The sequence below is a fragment of the Bos javanicus genome, chromosome 6 (genome assembly GCF_032452875.1).
Source record: "Bos javanicus breed banteng chromosome 6, ARS-OSU_banteng_1.0, whole genome shotgun sequence".
NCBI classification, from domain to species: domain Eukaryota; kingdom Metazoa; phylum Chordata; class Mammalia; order Artiodactyla; family Bovidae; genus Bos; species Bos javanicus.
Genome location: NC_083873.1, coordinates 4,563,523 through 4,585,081, shown reverse-complemented (window position 1 = coordinate 4,585,081; position 21,559 = coordinate 4,563,523). Strand labels below are relative to the sequence as shown.

General features: G+C 42.3%; 1 protein-coding gene across 2 annotated transcripts in view; it reads right to left on the bottom strand.

Moving 5' to 3' along the window:
* NDNF (neuron derived neurotrophic factor) overlaps window positions 1-21,559 on the bottom strand; it is a 51,044-nt gene that overhangs the window by 15,974 nt on the left and 13,511 nt on the right. For both annotated transcript variants that reach the window (XM_061419273.1, XM_061419272.1), the window contains exon 2: window positions 1,531-1,719. In XM_061419273.1, the coding sequence (XP_061275257.1) occupies window positions 1,531-1,718 (188 nt within the window). In that variant the 5' untranslated portion in view covers window position 1,719. The remainder of the gene's footprint in view (window positions 1-1,530; window positions 1,720-21,559) is intronic.

Below are 21,559 nucleotides of genomic sequence, written 5' to 3'. Positions count from 1 at the left end.
GAACTGCCTTCCCTGCCCTCCCCTGTTTTCACAGACTAAATCTCTGTAAATACTAAGACATCAAGTTCCTTCAGTGTAATTATCCTTGCATTTTGTGCCTTTACTTATTCTTATGAATGTCCTTGAAAGAGCCATAATTATTTTATGTATTACTGACAAATCAGTTCCTAATCTATTACCTTCATTAAAATGAATAATTTCACTCAGGTGGTGCTGAAATGATACCCAAACAACAGGTCACATCAGTCACAAGTAAACTTATTATTTACTCTCATTCAGACTGTCCAGATGGCAACATGACTCTGCCACTCGGTGGAAGGAGAGAACCACCTTCCATTCTTTGTGTCAACCAAAACTGAAGTAACAAGAGAAAAATGCCCTAATGATCTGCTATACCTCAATCTTTGGAAAATGAATTGTTGATGATGACATACAGTATTATCCTTTAGAATACCAAGGCGCCCCAAGTTAAAAGGAGAAATTGTTTTTGAAATATGATAAAGAGGAGTTTGGGCACTGCAAAATAAGTATCTTTAAATATATGTAGTTTATATGATCTATATATTTGTATGATCTATATGTAATTTTTAAAGGTCAAAATATTTAGAAGCATGGTATGAACTCAATTTGCTGATGTTGGTATGAAGATAAATGAGCAGTCACTTCTCATCACTGTTTGGTTTGATGCTTTCAAAACCCTATCATAATGATCAAAGAAATATCCTTATAAGACAGTGTAAACCCTTGAAGAATCACATGTATTAAATAATTTCATTTATCCTCCAGAGTCATACTTAGAAATTTCCTACCACCCAGAAGAAAAGAAAATCTGCTCTCTCCCCCCAAAAGATCACAGTCAGTGAGAATCAAAGAGCTACCTGGTGACTAGAAGTGGTACTACCATTTTTTTTTTTCCTTCAGTTCAGTTCAGTCGCTCAGTCGTGTCCGACTCTTTGCGACCCCATGAATCGCAGCACGCCAGGCCTCCCTGTCCATCACCAACTCCCGGAATTCACTCAGACTCACGTCCATCGAGTCGGTGATGCCATCCAGCCATCTCATCCTCTGTCGTCCCCTTCTCCTCCTGCCCCCAATCCCTCCCAGCATCAGAGTCTTTTCCAATGAGTCAACTCTTCGCATGAGGTGGCTTTTTTTCTTACTTAGAGAAAAATACACAATGCTATTCAGACACTGGGCTTCCCTGGTGCCTCAGATGGTAAAGAATCTGCCTGCAACGCAGGATAACCAGGTTCAATCCCTGGATCAGGAAGATTCCCTGGAGAAGGAAATAGCAACCCACTCCAGGATTCTTGCCTGGAGAATTCCATGGACAGAGGAGCCTGGCGGGCTATAGTCCATGGGGTCACACAGACTCAGACACGACTGAGCGACCAACACTTTCACTTTCATTCAGAGATTGATTGCAAATCATCTAAACTAAGTAAGTCTAAACGTTTACTTTCTTTCTGAAAGAAAGTAGAGACACCCTTTCTGAGTTTATTGATAAAGGAAGTACTGCAGGGAGAATACCTTTTAGGTGTGTCTCTAAAGAGATAACTGCTAATTTCAGCTCCATCTGGAATTACTGATGAATCATGAAAAAATGCCTTGTCTCGAATTTGCATCTGAAAGAGTTCCTCATCTCGAGTAGGCAACTTCTGGGTCCTTGAGCTGAGTGGTAACAGCAGCCACAGCATACACCAGTGGAGAGGCACCATCCTGGGGCGACAAAAATAATTGCTTATGTTAATTCTATAGGCAAAACACTTGGGCAGTTTGCAAACTTTCTGATGGTTAACACTATTTTGGTTTCCACAGAAAGAACTGTATTATGTACTTTGGATACATACACATGAGCTTGAGGGCAACTTTGCTGGTTTGTTTTTCAAAGCATTTCATCGAGTTGATGATGAATTCACCAGAATTTCAGATACTAAACAGATTCTGAAACACAAGAACTCTTGGTGCATTAACTTCATTGGGTATTGAGACAGAAAATCTCCCCTTCAGTATGGCAGAAGTGGTCACTATAGATATCTCCATACAACTGCCTCAAAGCTTGAAATTTGACACAAATCACAGAGACCCATTGAGAGCCAGAAAATTACCACTGCATGGTTATTTTTATTCTTCCTTAAAATTTGACTAAGGATCCTACATATATAGAAATATTCTTAGTCCGCAAATCGAATTTTCATAAATCAGAGATTTTAAGACATTGTAAGTTTAATTTTCTTATAGGTGAAACAATTTGTCCAAAATCACAAGGGGAGCTATTTGCCAGTGTCTAGTATTACAGATTTACCAGACTCTTAAACACAACATTTATATATAAACCTTCATCATATTAAAAAGCAAGCTTGGATTCCCACTTCAAATCAAGAAAGACCATTGGAAAGTTCTATAGTTAGGTCATCTGCCTTAATCTCTGGCAGAGTTATGTATTTACCATCCCAGTCTAGTGTTTTCATTGAGTTACATTTTGGCATTAATCACTGACTTTCCATTAAAAAACATAAACAGTCATGGATCACCCTCTAGGGCCCCTTGCTGGAGGGATGTTTTCAAGGACACCATCTTCTGCATGTTCTTCTGCATGCATCTTCTGCATCTTCTCCCAACAGGAAGCTTCAGGGAGGTGAGTTTCTTTTCACATCAAGTGCTTATGAAAGGCTTTGCTTCCTTTGAGGATTTGGTGCCAGTTTTCCTCAGGAAAAAACCTCTGAAAGGAGTTGTTTTCCCTTATCTCTTTGACAACATACATCAGCGAATTCAAGCATTCGGGAAATATATTATTTTTACATTGAAGTACTTTAAATAGTGCGAGAGTCAAATGCAAATATTTACAATAATTTGAGATGATTTGAATGCCAGTTTTGTTTCTAAAAGGCCATTGCTATAGCTATGAGGTCACTTCTACTTAAACCATCACTTGACTTTAATTTTATCTTTCATTGCTGTAGCTATGAGGTCACTTCTACTTAAACCATCACTTGATTTTAATTTTATCCTTCTTTGAGGGCTACCAAAAATATATTCATACAACTGAACATATTTTTTGAGGAGAATATGCTTTTCTTTTTTTTAAATGAGAGTTTGAGAAGTAATTTTTCCCAGTGAGCTTGCTTGCTCAGAAAGTTCATGTAACTTGCTTTTTCAAAAGTCGTTATCTATCATTGTTCTGTAATTTTCCATATAAAATATCTGCAGTATTTAAGAGTTATTGTGTGCAAAATACACAGGCATCCCTGGTGGCTCAGAGGTAAAGAATCCACCTGCAATGCAGAAGATGTGGGTTTGATCCCTGGGTCGGGGAGATCCCCTGGAGAAGGAAATGACAAACCACTGCAATGTTCTTGCCTGGAAAATCCTATGGATAGAGGAGCCTCGCAGGCTGCAGTTCATAGGGTCACAAAGAGTTGGTCAGATATGACTGAGCATACCCACCTGCATGTGCAAAACATGGTGCTAAGTCCATTAACTGCACTATTGCATTTAATCTTCACAGTAACCTTATAAGTATGTACTAGTCTTGTATAAGAATAAACCTCCTTTAACATAAGCAGAGAAAGGATGTAAACCCAGGAGAATCTGACTGCAAAGCCCAAACATTTATCCTCTATAATCTCTCTCAAGAAAGCAACAGAGGTTCTTATTTCCCATCCTTATTTCTCAATTGTATTGAGATTGAATGAAAATTCAATGTCACTGAATGACTGAACGTTAAGAAAGTTGGCTTTTTAGTTTCAGCTCCTAATTAGAAATGTAATCTTAGGCAATTCACTTCACATTCTGGACCTCGATTTTATGAATGGTTTGGATGGAAGGTTTTTCTAAAATCTGAAAATGAACAATGACTGAGCACTAAAATCCTCTTCCCAAATAGCTAGCAGATTCCCTGGTGGCTCAGACGGTAAAGAGTCTGCCTGTAATGTGGGAGACCTGGGTTCGATCCCCGGATCAGGAAGATCCCCTGGGGAAGGAAATGGCAACCCACTCCAGTATTCTTGCCTGGAGAATCCCATGGATGGAGGAGCCTGGCCAACTACAGTCCATGGGTCACAAAGAGTCAGACACAACTGAGTGACCTCACTTTCACTTTCGGAATAAAACCAGCCCTCTTTAAGTTTCATTAAATAATCTGTTCCTCAGATACCCAGCTGACTGTCAAGGAGGGGAGCTCCCAAGTGTGGCTGGGGGTGTTAACGGGAGCTCATGTGACTTACTTAGACAAATGTTATATCTATGAAAGATGGCTTGGCAGATCAAAATCAAAACTCGGTGAACCTATTCCAAATAAGTAGGGACATGGTGGAGAAAACTGAATGGAATCTCCACTCATGACACCTAATCCCTCCCCTTCCAATGCCCTTTGTTCTGTAGCTAACAAATGTAAAATCCAAATGGGATTTGATACGCTGCTCCTGTAAAAGAGGTGGCAAAGATAAAGAACCTGATAAAGAACCCACCTGCCAATGCAGAAGACATAAGAGACATGGGTTTGATCCCTGGGTCAGCAAGATCCCCTGGAGGAGGGCCTGGCACCCCACTCCAGTATTCTTGCCTGGAGAATCCCAGGGACAGAGTAGCCTGGCAGGCTACAGTCCACAGGGTCACAAAGAGTTTGACACGACTGAAGTAATTTAGCACACACCCTGTAAAGAAATACTCATTATTTCAACATATATTCAGTTTACTTTTCAGTGGCATCTCTGAAACTGTAGCAGAGGAGTCCAGATAACAAGATACATCTCTTTAGAAATGGTTAGAGTTTGACTTCCATGCCGGGGAAGCACTTGTGTGTGAGATACTCAGGCGTATTTGCCCTAGAACCACTCAAGGGCAGCCTTCTCTCATTAGCCCTGTATTTGCCCTGAAAGCTGTCAACAGCACACAACTGAGCAGGACAAGCTGCCCAATGCCCCAGGATATCTGGGATATTTAGGTCAGCCTCAGGGTTAGATGACTAGCTAATTATGACTGGTGGGAATTTTTCCAGCATCTTCAGCTGCCCATGGGAGGAACTTTCTCTTATTAAATCAGCTAATTTTAAGAGATGAATTTTAAATTAACAAGAACAATTTTAATAAATTTTGCTGTGTATGTGATGCATGCCAGGCACTCTTCTAAGTGCTTTATATCTATTATCTCATATAATGTTAGCAACAGCCCTATGGTGTAGGCAATATTTTTATCTCTCCTCAAAAATAACCAAATTGAGGCTTGGACGAGTATGATCACATAGTGATTACAACACAATATGAGGAATGTAAAGTCTCAGAAGTGACTTTAAGGTAAATATGATTATTGTACATTCCTCAGCATCAGCTACTTAGCGATGTAATGCTAGGTAAAGTGAACAACTTCAGATGATAGGCTTATGCAGAGTAAGTGTTAAAGACAGTTCTCCATGGGACTCTGTACTTGTCTGTGCATAGGTGGGAAGCAGAAGAATTGACTGCTTTCGTTCCAGATTACCATCTTTTCAAGGATGTTTGTGTAATTCATAGTCTTGAAGATAACGCTTCTGGAGCCAAGAGCAGGTGTGATTATTACCCATTATGAAAACCCGAGTTCCCTTAGCTCAGGGCTGCTCTCTTGTAATAATCTCCACTGTATGTACTGGTGCCACAGGTGCCCTGTGAATCATCCTGTGAGATTCGGGGGTCAGGGAGCGAGTGGCAGAAAATGATGCTGCTGTGGATCTGTGGCTCCTGCTCTTACTCTGAGTAATAAAGTCCTTTGTCACTGACCCAGGAGTCTCATGCCATCTAACATCCATGAAAATATGGCAGGCTAACTTGCTAGCTTGCAAGGAGGGTAAAATCTCAAACACTTTCCAGGTCTTGACCCCAAGCTTTTACTTGTTAAGTTACTTTACTGGCTTGTTGACTTTACTGGCTCAGGTAGACATTTGTATTTAGATAATCGCCCACAGAGAATAGACTAAACTTTATCTTTTGCTTTCTTTATACAAATATCATATTTCCACAGCTTAAATTTTATCAGGCCACACTTTCTGTTTCTGAAACAGTTTTAACCATTCTAATTGGTACATCAGTTATGGGAAAAACAGACACTTTTCAGAAAAGTGTTTAAAATTAGTATGCTTCCTTTTATTTTTATTGTACTTACAGGAGAAGATGGGTGTTAACTGAACTTATCATTTCACAAGGTATGTAAATCAAACCATCGCGCTGTATGCCTTAAACTTACACAGTGATGTATGTCAATCATTCTTCAACAAAACTGGAAAAAAGTTAGAATGATTCATCCAGACACTGGAATTTATATCTATAGGATTATTGTTTTCAGAATGTTACTAATAGCATTTATCTACTGCTGGGGGAAAAAACATACTCAGTTATTAGGGAAACCTAATAATTTGTTCAATTTGATCAGGTTATAGGCAGAATTTTTCTAACAAAATGTATTTAAAAGGAGCATTGAATATAGTTAACCAAAAAACTATTATGCAGACATATTGTGTATGTTTTTACAATTTATATTCACTGATTCAAGTTTAAAGCTTTATGTAAGCATTGTATAAAGGATGAAATTTTATAGAATTTTTTTCTCTACCAAAAAAAGTTCTTAAACATTCAACTTAAGAATTAGTCACTTTAAATAAGTAAGGGAAAATACATTCTTAAGAATAAGCTGTGGGTAAGCAAGTCTATAACAGAGTTTTCTTCTAAGATTACAAAAGTGCCCTCTAATGGCATAACTATTCCTTTCTTTTTGCTCCTTCTAGGTACCTAGAGCTCATCTAGGTTTAAAGTTTAATGTAAATAATATTTCTCAGAATTTCTCTTTCAGAATTATTACTTCTGTAATGGGTAATATGGTGGGTAATCTAGTAAATGTGTCTGCACATCAAGAAATCTTGCTGTGTTTCTATAATCAAAGGTCTATTTCCAACAGAAGTACAATGTTGCTAAGATGATTGCAAATGTTTTTATTTTGCTAGACAGAGTAATCAACTTGGTTGCAAAATGATTCTCAGCCCAGAAAAACTAAGTGGTATTATCCTATTAAACTGAGAGGATTGAAACTGTTTCAGTTGTAAAGTTCTGATGAATCAGGTACATGGATGTTAATTCAAAACTCTGAGATTGTTTGTTCAGGCAGAGGCTTTCTCCATATTTGACACACTCCTTCCTATCTTACCTAGGCTGAGGTGAAAAAAGAAAAATGACCTAATGATTTTATATACCTCGGTCTCTAACCTAGATTACTGTCATTTAGATATTGGAGATGAGAAACAGTTTTATCCTTTGGAGTGCTAATGCATCATAGAGTCAAAGAAGAAATTATTTTTGAAATATAATTGTTCAATGAGATGTATCATGTATTCTATACTTAGAAATACACAGAAAGGTAGAGAGAGGTTTGGACACTGAAAAGTAAATAACTTTAAATGTTATTAGTTTATAGGATACATATACACACAGTTAAAGTAAATAATTCAGACACACTATATGAATCCCATTAGTTGATGCTGTGGGTGGGTGTGTGTGTGTGTGTGTGTGTGCGCGCGCGCATGTGTGCACGCTAAGTCGCCTCAGTCGTGTCCAACTCTGCGATCCTATGGACCACAGCCCGTCAGGCTCCTCTGTCCATGGGATTCTCCAGGCAAGAATGCTGGAGTGGGTTGTCACGTCCTCCTCCAGGAGATCTTCCCAACCCAGGGATTGAGCTGCGTCTCTTAGCTCTCCCTCTCCTGCATTGACACATGTGTTCTTTACCGTCAAAGTTGATGTTAGAGTAAATGAGCAGGGGTTCTAAAAGAAGCACCTTTTATACACGCCATTTTACTTCTATATTTGCTGCCCACTCTCTGGAACGTGAGTGAGCACTACCGCTCTAGGAGGATGGAGAGGGACTGCTTTAAATGTCTGAGGATGTGATGACTGGAGCTGCTTCTCCCACTTGCTCTCCCAGCTTCTGTGCTGGGCCCTCTGTTGCCGGCCCTAGAGAGGGAAAGTGGAGAGTGGACCACAGAGATGAACTGAGGGCTAGTTTTAAAGAAAATGCCAGTGAAGAGATAGGAAGCATTTGTATTATCCTAAAAGAGGTAGGGAGTGGAGCAGCTGATGGGTAACTAAAGACACAGAAAGAATTCTAAGACTTTATTTCTGGCATTAACTTGAACTTTTTATTCTATGGGGCTTTCAGTATAGCTAAAAGAAATAGTCAAATTGACCTGGCATATCCTTTTCCCACACACCTTGAGAACTGTAAAATAGTCATATGGTAAGCAAGAAAAAAACTTAAAGGGACCTTGAACAATTTATCAATGTACTGACTAAAAACCCAGGATGACCCTGGTCACCACAGAAAAACCACAACAGGCCGAAAAGCAAATAAAATGCTCCCCAGGGAGTCAGTTGCAGCTCCTCCACTGTCGTTTTGCAAAATTTATCTCCAATTACATAGTCAACTTGGTTAAGCCACTGATTCACTTAGTGAAAATGAAAATGTACTATTGGAAATGGTGTAAACAAGGATAATAAGTAAATAAGTCTGGTTAATTATTTTTTCTTTGAAATATGTATTAAATGCATTTAACCACAAATCCTAATTGAGAATCTTGTCTTAGGAGTAGAGAGATATTTCAAACCACTAAAAAGCTTGCATTTAATATTTATAGACTACTGTTTAGTTACATTATCTTACTAATGTAATAAATTTGCAAGTCTGGTAAATAAAATGTTCTTTCAGGTTTTCGTGGAACTGTCCAAGGCTTTCCGAATAAAAGATGTCATACAAATTAAGGCATCGTGACCTTTCCCATTTTTGTGGACTCCTCAGAACAGCAGCGACAGCTCTACCCGCCTAGGAGAAACATGATAAAAGCAAATTCCTCCATCACCTTCCCACCAACCAAGGTCCTGCAAATTCCCGTAGAACATGTGAACGTATTTGTAAAAAATGTCATCAAGCTCTTATAGACATTACACGGTATAAGACTTAATAAGATCAGATTCATCAGGATAAATAGGCCACAAGTAGTACACAATCAGAAAATTCATCGAGTCATTAAGATTCACTTAAAAACTATCCAGTGTGCCCAACCGTGTGTCTGCTACAAACATGAAATAAATTTACAGTGACCAAAAAGAAGGATGGGCATTCTGAATTTACTTGAGACAAACGCATCTGGAATAAATAAAATCTAATGTTTAATTACAGACACTGGAAAGTGCATGATTATAATTTAGTGAGGATAATTTTAAGGAAAGGTCTGCCGCGGAGATTTCTGTTCTTTTCTTTTCCTTTTTAAGTGCAAACATTTAGTCTTTTAACTTCTATTTTTAAACTCGAGGGCATTTGTTTTTGTTTGAATCATCCATGCCACATCTGATAATAAATCTGAAGCATCTGATCTAGCTGTAAAGAAAAAAATGTAGCTTTGGTCAGGGGAAAGGCCCCCCATGTCTGCCAGGATCTGCTCTGTGAGCAAGGAGGGGTGGGTTGTGGCGGGGCAGGGGTGTCGGGGGGTGCTCTGTCTTTGACAAAGTAAGATGCCCATCCTGGCTCTACAGATTCCCTCAAGACAGAAAAAAAAAGGAAAAAAAAAAAACAACTGAATTTCCAGAAGCTGTTTTGTTCTCCTGTCTTTTGTAAACAATGAGAATATTAACTGAAATTAATTGGTTGTCCCTGTAAGTATAGACAGTGTCTGCCATGGCTGAAAATTTGAGGGAAACAGCATATTGTGGTTTGTATGTTTCCATATTTGGTAAGGGTGAAAGCAGCAAGTAGGAGTCAGGGCTCCCGGTCAGCACTGAGTGATCCTCTGCCCAGGCTGGGTAAGCTCCTGTTCCCTGATAACCTCAAATGCAGCTGCAATATTTCCAACTCCTATGGCCTTATAGAGCAGAGCCAGCCTTGGGCACAGAATTCATAGGCTAAAGCTCTCTAAATGCGGGCTGTCATTACAGAGTGGAATGATTATTAAGGGTTTTAGAGTTCATTATGTCAATAATCTATGGATTAAGGACCTTCACAGGCATTTCAATGGCAATGATTCCAACCTCCTCTACCACTTCTCTAAATGATTGCCAACTTTCATTCTGGAAGGAAATTAAATTAGTATGAAAAAGCAATGTAAAATTAAAACATGCCAAAGATCTGAATAAAGTTTCCATTCTGTCATCCCCTCCCCTCTGATCTTCATGGTATGCAGTTCACAGCAGGGCCAAGGCTGGGGCACTTTAATTTTAAAAGATAGCCAAGCCTACATAATAAGAATAGCTTGAAAGAGGATCAGGTTTTAAATGAAGTAACCTTGTACTCCAGCACCATTAATGCCAATAGAATAATGAACAATAGAAACGGCCAAAATAAATGTACTACAGATAGAGAGTAGTCTTTGATTTAAGAAGCCAGATTCATTTTACCAAAGGAAGGAGTTAATCTCCTAAAATGCATCTGATAGGTGATTCAAAGGTATGATAAATTCAAAAGCAATTTAGAAGAAAATGCAAAGTAAAACTGAAACAAGATTCTAAATCTCCTCCTCCAATCAGAATTTCCTCTGTAGTTACAACTGTAATAGCTGGGCTCATTTTCACTATCTTACAAACTAATGATTCCTGGAATAATGAAAGCTCCTAAGGGAGGAATAATATGCTCGGTTGCTTTTCTTACTTTATTTTGGCAGCTAAGCCTTATTTCCTGTTGATCTGCAACAAAATGGAAATGACTTCCCGTGCAATGTTCCCCAAAGTTGTTCATAAATGGCACACGCCATCCTCGACAGAAATTCAGCTGATGGAACGTGGCAATGTGCCAACAGCACCTAGCAGCATCACACATCAGCCTTGAAGATGGGATATGAACTGTCATGGTCAGCAGAGTCCCTGCCGTGTGGAACATGCCAAAAATACCCTGCAAGTATAATGACCTTGACTACCCCCCATACCGGTCCACTGTTTAGCACTGAGTTGAGTTGATGTTAATTATGCATAAGAGTAAGTGAACATCTACCAAGAGGGAAAGGGTGGCTGAGATTATAAACAAGTGCTAATGACAGCTGGAGTGAAAAATCCCTAAGAACTGGTGAGGAGAGAATAGGACTCAATGGAAGTAAGAGGAGAAGAATTAACTAGACTCAGGAAAGGGAGATGGAGGTAGGGAGGGCAGGGAATTGATTCAATGGAGAACCGCATCAGGAAGAGTTAAACAAATGTCAGCTGAGCCCCTGCATGCGCTGGATGCTGAATGATATGCCACTTATACAAGACTTCCTCTGTTCTTGAGGTATTTACAGTCTAGCGAGAAGTGAGGAAGAAAATATTCTTATGCAGAGGCAAAGAGAGATCAGTACGGAACTAATGGCAAAGATCTGTAAAAGCAAAATGCACCTTTCTAAAGGGTGTGAAAACTTAGCTAAAAGACTATAAAGTCCTGTGGTTTACAACCTATGTTTCTTAGCCATTACTGAAATTCCCGGGATGCGTTTTGAAGAGGGTCCTTAAAAGGTCACCTCATGTGCCTAAGACCATGGAGAAAGACCCCAGAGGCAAGGACAAGTATTTCTTCAAGACAGGCTACTGTTTCAAAAATCACTATTTTCTTTTCCACACAAAATCTCTGTCCCCTCAGGAAGCATGGTTCAGGGGAAAAACCACAGACTGAGAGTTAAGACACATCCGCTTCGGGCAGGAGAACTATCCATGATGATGGCTTGTTCTCAAGGTACCCTGCGGCTGTGGATCCATCTAGGGTGAGTCCATCCCATCTCTTACAGAAGCCGGCAGCACAGGGCAGAAGCGAGGCTCCTCCAGGACACACTGCAACTTGGGTTCCTCTGTATCTAATTCTCAGGCAAGAAAGAACAGGCTACGGACAGAGTGAAGGAAAACCAGCCTGCTTTTATGGAGACATGGCCATCCACTTTATGAAATGAATGGTTACTGCTGTAGGTTTACCTTGAGAAAGGTTAACCTTTCCACAACCACAGTAATAGCATAGAAGAACACCAGTGTGAAAGTCTATTGGCAAGTCAACCCGATTCTCCTTTCCTGGAGATGATCATTAACACACTAGAAGTGGGTTGTTGTAGACTTACTGGAGGTTGGGACTATAGTATATCAGTTACAAATTTGATACTTTTACAGTTATTTCAGCCTATAAACGGAGAAGGCAATGGCACCCCACTCCAGTATGCTTGCTGGAAAATCCCATGGACAGAGGAGCCTGGTAGGCTCTAGTCCATGGGGTCGCTAAGAGTCGGGCACGACTGAGCGACTTCACTTTCACTTTTCACTTTCCTGCATTGGAGAAGGAAATGGCAACCCACTCCAGTGTTCTTGCCTAGAGAATCCCAGGGACAGAAGAGCCTAGTGGGCTGCCGTCTATGGGGTCGCACAGAGTCGGACATGACTGAAGTGACTTAGCAGCAGCAGCAGCAGCATCCTATCAAATAAATTCCTGTAAAAGCTCCAGGAAAGGAACTTTTCAGGAAGATACTCCATAGATTTCTTAGGACACCAGAAACAAGATATGGTCAAAGGAGCTAAAACTCAAAAGAACGAGAATTTTCTAAATTCTGATTCTATATTCCAAACCAAAGTGGATAATGTGAGAGTCAAACTGTTAGTAGCCCAGCCATGTCCAATTCTTGGGGACCCCACAGCCTGTAGCCCACCAGGCTTCTCTGTCCATGGGATTTCCCAGGCCAGAACACTGGAGTGGGTAGCCACTCCATTCTCCAAGGGATCTTCCTGATCTGGGGATCGAACCCAAGTCTTCTGCATTGCAGGCAGATTCTTTACTGCCTGAGCCTCCAGGTTAATAATATGATTCAAAAGAAATATCCTAGGAATATAGAATCTACTTATGAAGACAAAAGTTACATACCCAGACACCAGAGTCCAGTCACGTCCATATCACTCATTCACTGTCTTGTTCCTTAACATATATGCAATGAGTCCTTGCTGCATGCCTGGCACTCTTCTGGGAACAGGGATGACCTTGTGAATCTATGTTCTAGTGTAGGTGACAGCAATATACAGATGCATAAATAAGAAAACACTATTGGCTGGTTTTCATTGCCATGCAGAGAATTAAGAGGCCTGTGGGAAAGACAGTGTGGTGATGCCTACTCTAGATGTACATTTATTTAAATATTTTATTATTTTTCTGGCTGCACCATGTGGTATGTGAAATCTTCTCTGACGAGTGATCAAACCTGTGCCCCCTGCATTGGAAGCGCAGAGTCTTAACCACTGGACCACCAGGGAAGTCCTCTAGATAGTATATTCAGAGAAGATTTCTTGGAGGAAAGGGCATTTACTCTGAGATATAAAGGAAAGGAAGCCAGTAAAACAAATATCAGGGGAAAGAGCATTCCTGGCTCAGAAACAGCAGGTGCAAAGGCCCTAAGGTGGCACAGGTGTGGGTACCGCCGAGAGGAAAAGATATCCATGCAGAACAGAGTGGGTGACGGGGAAAGGTGAGGCAAAGGGAACACCACACACAGCCTTGCAAACCGTATGAACAAGTTAGGATTCTATCCCGAGTGTGATGGAAAGCCCTTTAAGCAGGCCAGGAACCACGATCATGGTTTTAGGACAGACTGTGTCTATTACATAGAAAATGGATTTGGGGGACGGGATCATCACTAAAGCAAAGACCAAACTCATCTCTGTAAGAGCAAAAAGAACCGATGAAGGGAAAGCTACTACAGTTGTTAATGGTAGACATGCTGATGGCTTAAACCTCATGGCAGAGGTGGAAAGGAGTGGGGAGATTCAGGATGTGTTTAATATGCAGGGTCAACAGAATGTGCAGGTGAGCTGGAGGTAGGGAGTGAGAAATCAAAGGTAACCCCTTGATGATGTGAACCTAGATACAAGAAAAGGACAAAACATAAGTAATGGAGAGATGAAAGAAATCAGAGAGAAAGGAGATTAGTCAAGCAGAATTTCAAGCTGGCATCAAATAATTTTTGAGGTGTTGGCCGTCTTAGATGCAGTTTTTAAGAGCTAATTTTTATACTGGATAAAGTATTAGAAAAAGGAGAAACATAAAGATACACAGGCCAGGGTGGGAAGTAGCTGGATGTGTGGGTTGATTTCAGTTGTCAGGTTGGGAAAAGGTGGTAAGACATTCTGGGGAGAGGCAACACACAAACACACACACTGGGGAGAGGCAACACACACACACACACTGGGGAGAGGCAACACACACAATGCACACACACATGCACACACCTGTGCACACACACACACACATGCATACACACTGGGGAGAGGCAACACACGCACACACACATGTGCACACACACTCGCTCACACACACTGGGAAGAGGCAACACACACACAAACATGCACACACCCGCGCACACACACATACATGCATACACACTGGGGAGAGGCAACACACATGCACACACACACATGTGTATACATACACGTTCACACACACTGGGGAGAGGCAACACACACACACGCACACACACGCACACACCTGCGTGAACACACATACACGCATACACACTGGGGAGGGGCAACACACACACATGTATGCACACACACATGTGCACACACACTGGGGAGAGGTAACACACACGCACACACACACACGCACGCACACACATAGACACATGCACACACACATATGCACACACCTGCACACACACACATATACGCATACACATTGGGGAGAGGCAACACACACACATGCACACACACACACATGTGCACACACACATGTGCACACACACGCTCACACACACGGGGAGAGGCAACACACACGCACACACACATGTATGCACACACATGTGCACACACATGTACACACACATACGCACACACCTGCGCACACAGACACATACACACATACACACTGGGGAGAGGCAACACACACACACACACACATGTGCACACACACACGCTCACACACACTGGGAAGAGGCAACACACACACATACTCACACACCTGCGTGCACATACACATACACACATACACACTGGGGAGAGGCAACACACACACATATGCATACACATGTGTGCGCACACACACATGCACGTGCACGTGCACACACACACATGCACACACACTGGGGAGAGGCAACACACACACATGCACATGTGTGCACACACACGCTCACACACACTGGGGAGAGGCAATACACACACGCACACGCATGCACACACACACACACATACACACATAGACACACCCACCCACATCCACACCCCAGTAATTGTTTCTTTGAACTTACATTTCGAATGGAAGCACACATGATATTTGAGGCCGCCTACTTTGTCAAAAGTCCTGGTAAGGGGCTGTTTTTAGTAGTGGGCGGGAAACCAAGGAAGACAGATATAGAAGTTATGAAGAATATTTGACAAGAAAACACTGCAATTTGGCATATATGAACAGAGCTCTTCATAAGCTGTGTCCAAATGCATAGACAAAATAAAACTTAGAACTTCCTAATGCACCCAAATCTGCCAAGTGCCACCTAATGGATGCTCCCAGGCCCTTTTCTGGCACAGTACAGGAAGTGTAGAGGAATTCCAAGACAGAGGGATAAGATGAGGTGGACTCCACAGGTGTGGGCAAGAGAGAGGCAGGCTGTGCACTAACAGGCAGGAAGAGGCAGTGGAGAAAGCAGCGATGTGACCCAGCGGGTCCCTGGACAGATGCCAAGCTCTGAAGTGTGCCAGTTTGAGGAAGGAAAATGAGCCCTCTTTTCAGACATCCTGTAATACACGTATTAAGCAGTCACTAACTACTGGTTGACCAATGGACCAGATTTAATAAGGAGTACCTCTTCTGAACTGAGACCATCACTATTTGTTTGGTCCCTGCTGGGTCTCCGTTGCTTCCCCGGGCTTCCTTCCTTTGTGGTGAGTGGGGGCCACTCTTGCTGTGGAGCATGGGCTTCTCTTCGGGGCTGCTTCCCTTGCTGTGGAACCCAGGCTCTAGGGCAAGCAGGCTCCGTAGTTGCGGTCTGCAGGCTTACTTGCTCTACCAGGTGTGGGATTTTCCCCAACCAGGAATCGAACCCACGTCCCCTGCATTGACAAGCAGATTCTTAACCACTAGACCACAAAGGAAGCCCCTTGTTGCTGGTTTTTTGTGTTAGTGACAGCAAGGATATAAACCAAAAGATGAAAGCAAAATACTGTAGCAGGATTCTAAAAATCCATCCATCTCTTGACTCATGCATCAGCAACAACCTTGAAACTTTCTGTCCTTCCCATCTATCCCAGGGCAGAAATACTACCTTCTCAAAAGAACTTCAAAATCTAAAAGGTATTTTTTTTAGTTCTACTCATCATACTAACAAAACCAGATACTTCAGTTATCCGAGTTCAGAGATATTCCTGTTGTCAGGACAAACCTGGTTTTAAAACTTGCTTTGGCAATTCTGCCAGCTCTGTCTGCTGAACACATGGGCTGCATCTTCTATAGGTTATGATCAAAGAAATCTTTTATATACGAGCTTCTAGTGATGTAATAAAAAGTGATATTCATCCACAAGGCAGTGACAACAGAAACCTTTCTAGGACAGCAAGCATGGTGGAATTGCAGAGCTCACTGGCTGATTCAACAAACACTTATTGGGCACTTACTCTGTGCTAGGCACTCCTTGAAGTCTGGAAATATAGCAGTGAACAAGATGCTTGCGTGAGGTTCTCATGCTTGCAAAGCTTACACTTTGTTGGATTTAAGAGAGGCTCCACATAAAGATTGCTGAGAGCAGGAGTACTGTGATGCAAATGAGAGCGGTGAAGAGGCTGGAGGGGAAGCCACAGAGAGGGTAAGGCTGGAGGGGACAGAGTTAGCTGAGTGGCCGGGAAGACCTCTCTGAGGAAGCGTTGTTTCAACAATGACCTGATGGAGAGACTAAGCCCTGAAGAACCACCGAATATTGGGCCTAGAGGGGACCTTTACAGATAAGGAAACTGAGGAAGACAGGGGAAGGGCCTGCTTCGTCTCCCGGGCTTCACATTCAGGAATTTGCCTGCATGAACTGGGCTACCCTGTGGCTCAGTGTTAAAGAATCTGTCTGCAGTTCAGGACACTGGGGTTTGATCCCTGGACTGGGAAGATCCCCTGGAGAAGGGCATGGCAAGTCATTCCAGTATTCTTGCCACAGAAAATTCCATGGACAGAGGAGCCTGGTGGGCCACAGTCCATGGGGTCGCAAACAGTAAAACCCTCAGCCACCCAAAGGTTTGCACCCACACGGGCAAGCCTCAGGGACCACAGTGACAATCACATCAGGTGGGGAACAGCTGACCAATATTAATCCCGAGGTGGGGGGGTGGTGAGGAAGGGCAACACCACGTTTTTTCAAGGTCCATTATCAGATGAAAGAAAGATTAGAAGCTCTGTGGCTAGCCCAGCTAGTCCAGGGGCTGGCAGGGCATGACAGGGAAGGAGACTGGAACGTGGTGAATTACTTATCTGATAAAGCCGTGAAACTGAACAGAGCACTTTAAAAAGTAGGAGGTGTTCCGACAGAGAAAGGATGCTGCCTGACTTTCCCTGGGGAGATTCCTAATAGGATTGCAGCAGTGTGGTGTTTATTTAGATGGCTTGTTATCTGAGCTCTCTCTGTACACTGTCAGAAAGTGAGCTGGTGTTTATTAAGTGCCTATTGTTGAGTTCCTTCGGGACTTTGAAGGCGGATAAGGCAGAACCACAGTTCTCCTGTAAAAACCAGAGACTTTGGTTCTTCTGTACTTTCTTATCTCACTTGAATTATAGCTATTTTTGGTTTTTTCCTTGTCCCTAAAAAAAAACTCTTCGTGAGGCTTATATAACATAAGTTTACCCAAGAAAGTGCCACTTAGACAGAAATTACTTTTTACTCTTTATATCCTCTATGTAGACTTTTTTAGTTCTTGCACAAATAGGCACTAAATAAATATTTGCTTAAATTTACTGCTTTCGAGAAGCTTATAGATGAAAGTAAGGCAAATAACCTCAGATATCAGATGACACCACCCTTATGGCAGAAAGTGAAGAACTAAAGAGCCTCTTGATGAAAGTGAAAGAGGAGAGTGAAAAAGTTGGCTTAAAGCTCAACATTCAGATAACTATGATCATGGCATCTGGTCCCATCACTTTATGGCAAATAGATGGAGATACAATGGAAACAGTGGCAGACTTAATTTTGGGGGGCTCCAAAATCACTGCAGATGGTGACTGCAGCCATGAAATTAAAAGATGCTTACTCCGTGGAAGGAAAGTTATGACCAACGTAGACAGCATATTCAAAAGCAGAGACATTACTTTGTGAACAAAGGTCCATCTCGTCAACTATGGTTTTTCTAGTAGTCATGTATGGATATGAGAGTTGGACTATAAAGAAAGCTGAACGCTGAAGAATTGATGCTTTTGAACTGTGGTGTTGGAGAAGACTCTTGAGAGTCCCGTGGACTGCAAGGAGATCCAACCAGTCCATCCTAAAGGAGATCAGTCCTGGGTGTTCATTGGAAGGACTGATGCTGAAGCTGAAACTCCAATACTTTGGCCACCTGATGTGAAGAGCTGACTCATTGGAAAAGACCCTGAAGCTCGGAAGGATTGAAGGCAGAGGGAGAAGGGGACGACGGAAGGTGAGATGGCTGGGTTGCATCACCGACTCAATGGACATGAGTTTGAGTGACCTCCGGGAGTTGGTGATGGACAGGGAGGCCTTGCGTGCTGCGGTCCTTGGGGTTGCTAAGAGTCGGAAGATAATTTGAAATGTCTCCCATTAGAAAGATCCCTAAATGTTCTGGGCCGTGCAAGGCCACTGGGGATGGTTGCTGGCTGCTTCCTCCAGGCTGATTGCTAGCTCCAGACCCATTTTCCTTCCTTTCCCAGGCATCTAACCCTCAACGTGTGGAGTGGCCAACCTGAATCTGGGCTCTGTTACCGGGAACCCTTCCATACCATCGCTACTGTGGGCAAATTAAATAGGTGGGACCACTCTGAACCTTGGTTTCCAAGTTTGCTGTCTGAAAGGGCACAGTACCAGAGACACAGTGCCATTTCAGACAACAGACCTGGCGAGACTGCTGAAGGGCTGCCTTGAAATCGGTGAGCACTGGTATTACTTCAGCAGCACTCATCCTGCCAGCTGCTAAACCAGGAACCTCAACATTCCCTGAGGTTTTGATCCCCACGTTGCATGACCCATCACATCCCGCCCCTCCCCTGCTATATCTCCTCTCAAAGGCGCTCTCTCTTCTCTACCCAAATGTCCAGCACCTCGACGTCCACTTACTGACCCTCCCCTGCCTGCTCTCACACCCGTGTCCCCTGGATCTCTCAGTCCTTCTACACAGCACTGCTCGGTCCTCTTGATAAACGAAATCGATTCCATTCTTCTGCTGAAAAAAAAAATCATATGCTTCCCATGAAGCAGAGTCTGAAGGCCACGCCCTCGAGGCCCTTTGGGTCACAGCCCCTCTGCTCCTGCAGACTCACTTCTACACCCTCCCGGCTCCAAGGGGGACCTGCCGCCCCTGCGGCTGGGGCACCCCCGTCCCCTCTCTGGGGGCAAACTACCGCGCACTCTTCACTCCAGTGTCTGCAACCGCAGAGAAATCGAGCTGTGCACTTTTCTGCGCTCATACTCCTACTGCAAACCATTTTGCATTCTGTCTGTGTGTCTTCTTGAGACCCCAAGGGTGGCAAGCTACGCGCCCCCTCTATAGCGGTGACACAGAACACACTCCAAGCAGAAGTGCGTGACGTTTCATGGGTGTGTCATGGACAAACGACAACAACATGCACAGTTGTTGCTGCTTTATGGAATCTGTTTCACAAAGGATAATAAAAGCTAAATAGGACACAAGTTATGAAAGCCTTTGACAATTTTCTTTTCCCCAATATCTGATGATCCTGAAGCTTTACTCCTTCCTCCCCGCCAGCAGTTGTTTTGGTAATGACAGCACTAAAGCCTGCTTGCTGCCAAAGAGGATTTGGCTTCTGTGCCGAAGCCCAGGACAAAATCACAACAGTAATGTAAAAAAAACTGTACTCACGATCCTGTAATCCAGTGATAGGTGGGTGAGACAGATATACCAGCGACCTTAAACAGTGACCATGGTTAAACACTAGATTAGTCTTATTTCCAGAAGAAAGGGGGCACACGAGTATCTTGTTCTGGTAAAATGAAGTAAAAGTATTTAAACTCTTTGGCCTTCAAATCCAAGGCCCAAAACAAACCGTACACTCAGAGCCACGCCTGTGGAGAGAGAACGTTCTTCAAGGACACCGAATATGTGTGCTCGGTCCTGTCTGACTCTTTGCGACCCCGTGGACGGTAGCCGGCCAGGCCCCACTGTCCCTGGAATTATCCAGGCAGGAATATTGGCGTGGGTTGCCATTTCCTGCTCCAGGGGTTATTCCTGACCCAGAGATCGAATCAGTGTCTGGCTCCTGACAATCTAGTAGTTTAGAGACTCTCGTCTTTCGCTGTCTCATTCTCCTGTCTCTTGCTTCTATCAATTCAGGATTATATGTTTCTACAAATACTTGAATTTAAGTTTTGGTTTGTTTTTCTACTCTCTTCCATTCTCCCCTGTCGTGCAATTTTTATGTATGTATTCATTTATTCATTCACATTTGGGGACTGTTAAGAAAGTTACCTAAAATAGAAAATAATCACTGGACTTAGAGGAAGAGGATCAGAATTGGAAAAGTTCTGACTGAACAGTTATTGGCTTTTGTACTTTAAGCAAAAGTGCAAGCCTCTTACTTAATCTCTTTTGAGTTTCAGTTCCCTCATCTACAAAATGAAGACAATTATTCCCAGGATTATAATAAGATTAAAAATGGTAGACATGTGTGCTCTTTTAAAAGTAAAGAAAGTTCTGTTCATTAACAAATACTATAAGCCAGCTGTCCAATTTTATTCAACAGCAAAAGACACGTTTTGACTTGCTCTTAAAACAGAGATATGAGGAGTTTCAGCATCAGATTATTCTACCTTTATTTACCTAATCGATCAGGTAAAAGGTTAGGTTCCTATTGAACAAGAGACTGACTAGAAACACAGAGGAAAGGGTGAGATGTTAAGTTTTTAACAATAATCACACAGACAGTAAGAAATGGTTATTATTCCTTTTGTTACCCTAGATATGCCTTATCTGAAGACATCAATATTGTTTAATAAAAAAAGGTGGGCTATAACTGATTCAAAGGTGAGTGTACGCAGGCTTTTTAGGCACTAGATCCAGCAAAGGCTTTAAGAGGCATGTGTTGAGATGAGAGAGCTGAGGATTAGGCTCAGTTCCCGGGATGTTCTGCATTATTATTTCTGGATTAAGGGATGACTGAAGAACAGGACACTCAAAAGGCAGACGATGCAGACAGGCCTCATAGTCACTTGTAATGAAGAGCTTATAGCAAATTATGATGAAATAATATAAACATATACCCCTAGAACCATTAGAAAGATGACAGCCTACAGAATACTGACCCAGTATGGGAGCTCACACCCACAATTGTTTCATTCCTTCCTCCCCACCTCAAAAGTAAGAGATATAGTTAGGTGTGGCTTTCAGTCTTATTAATATCTTTTTAAGGGAAT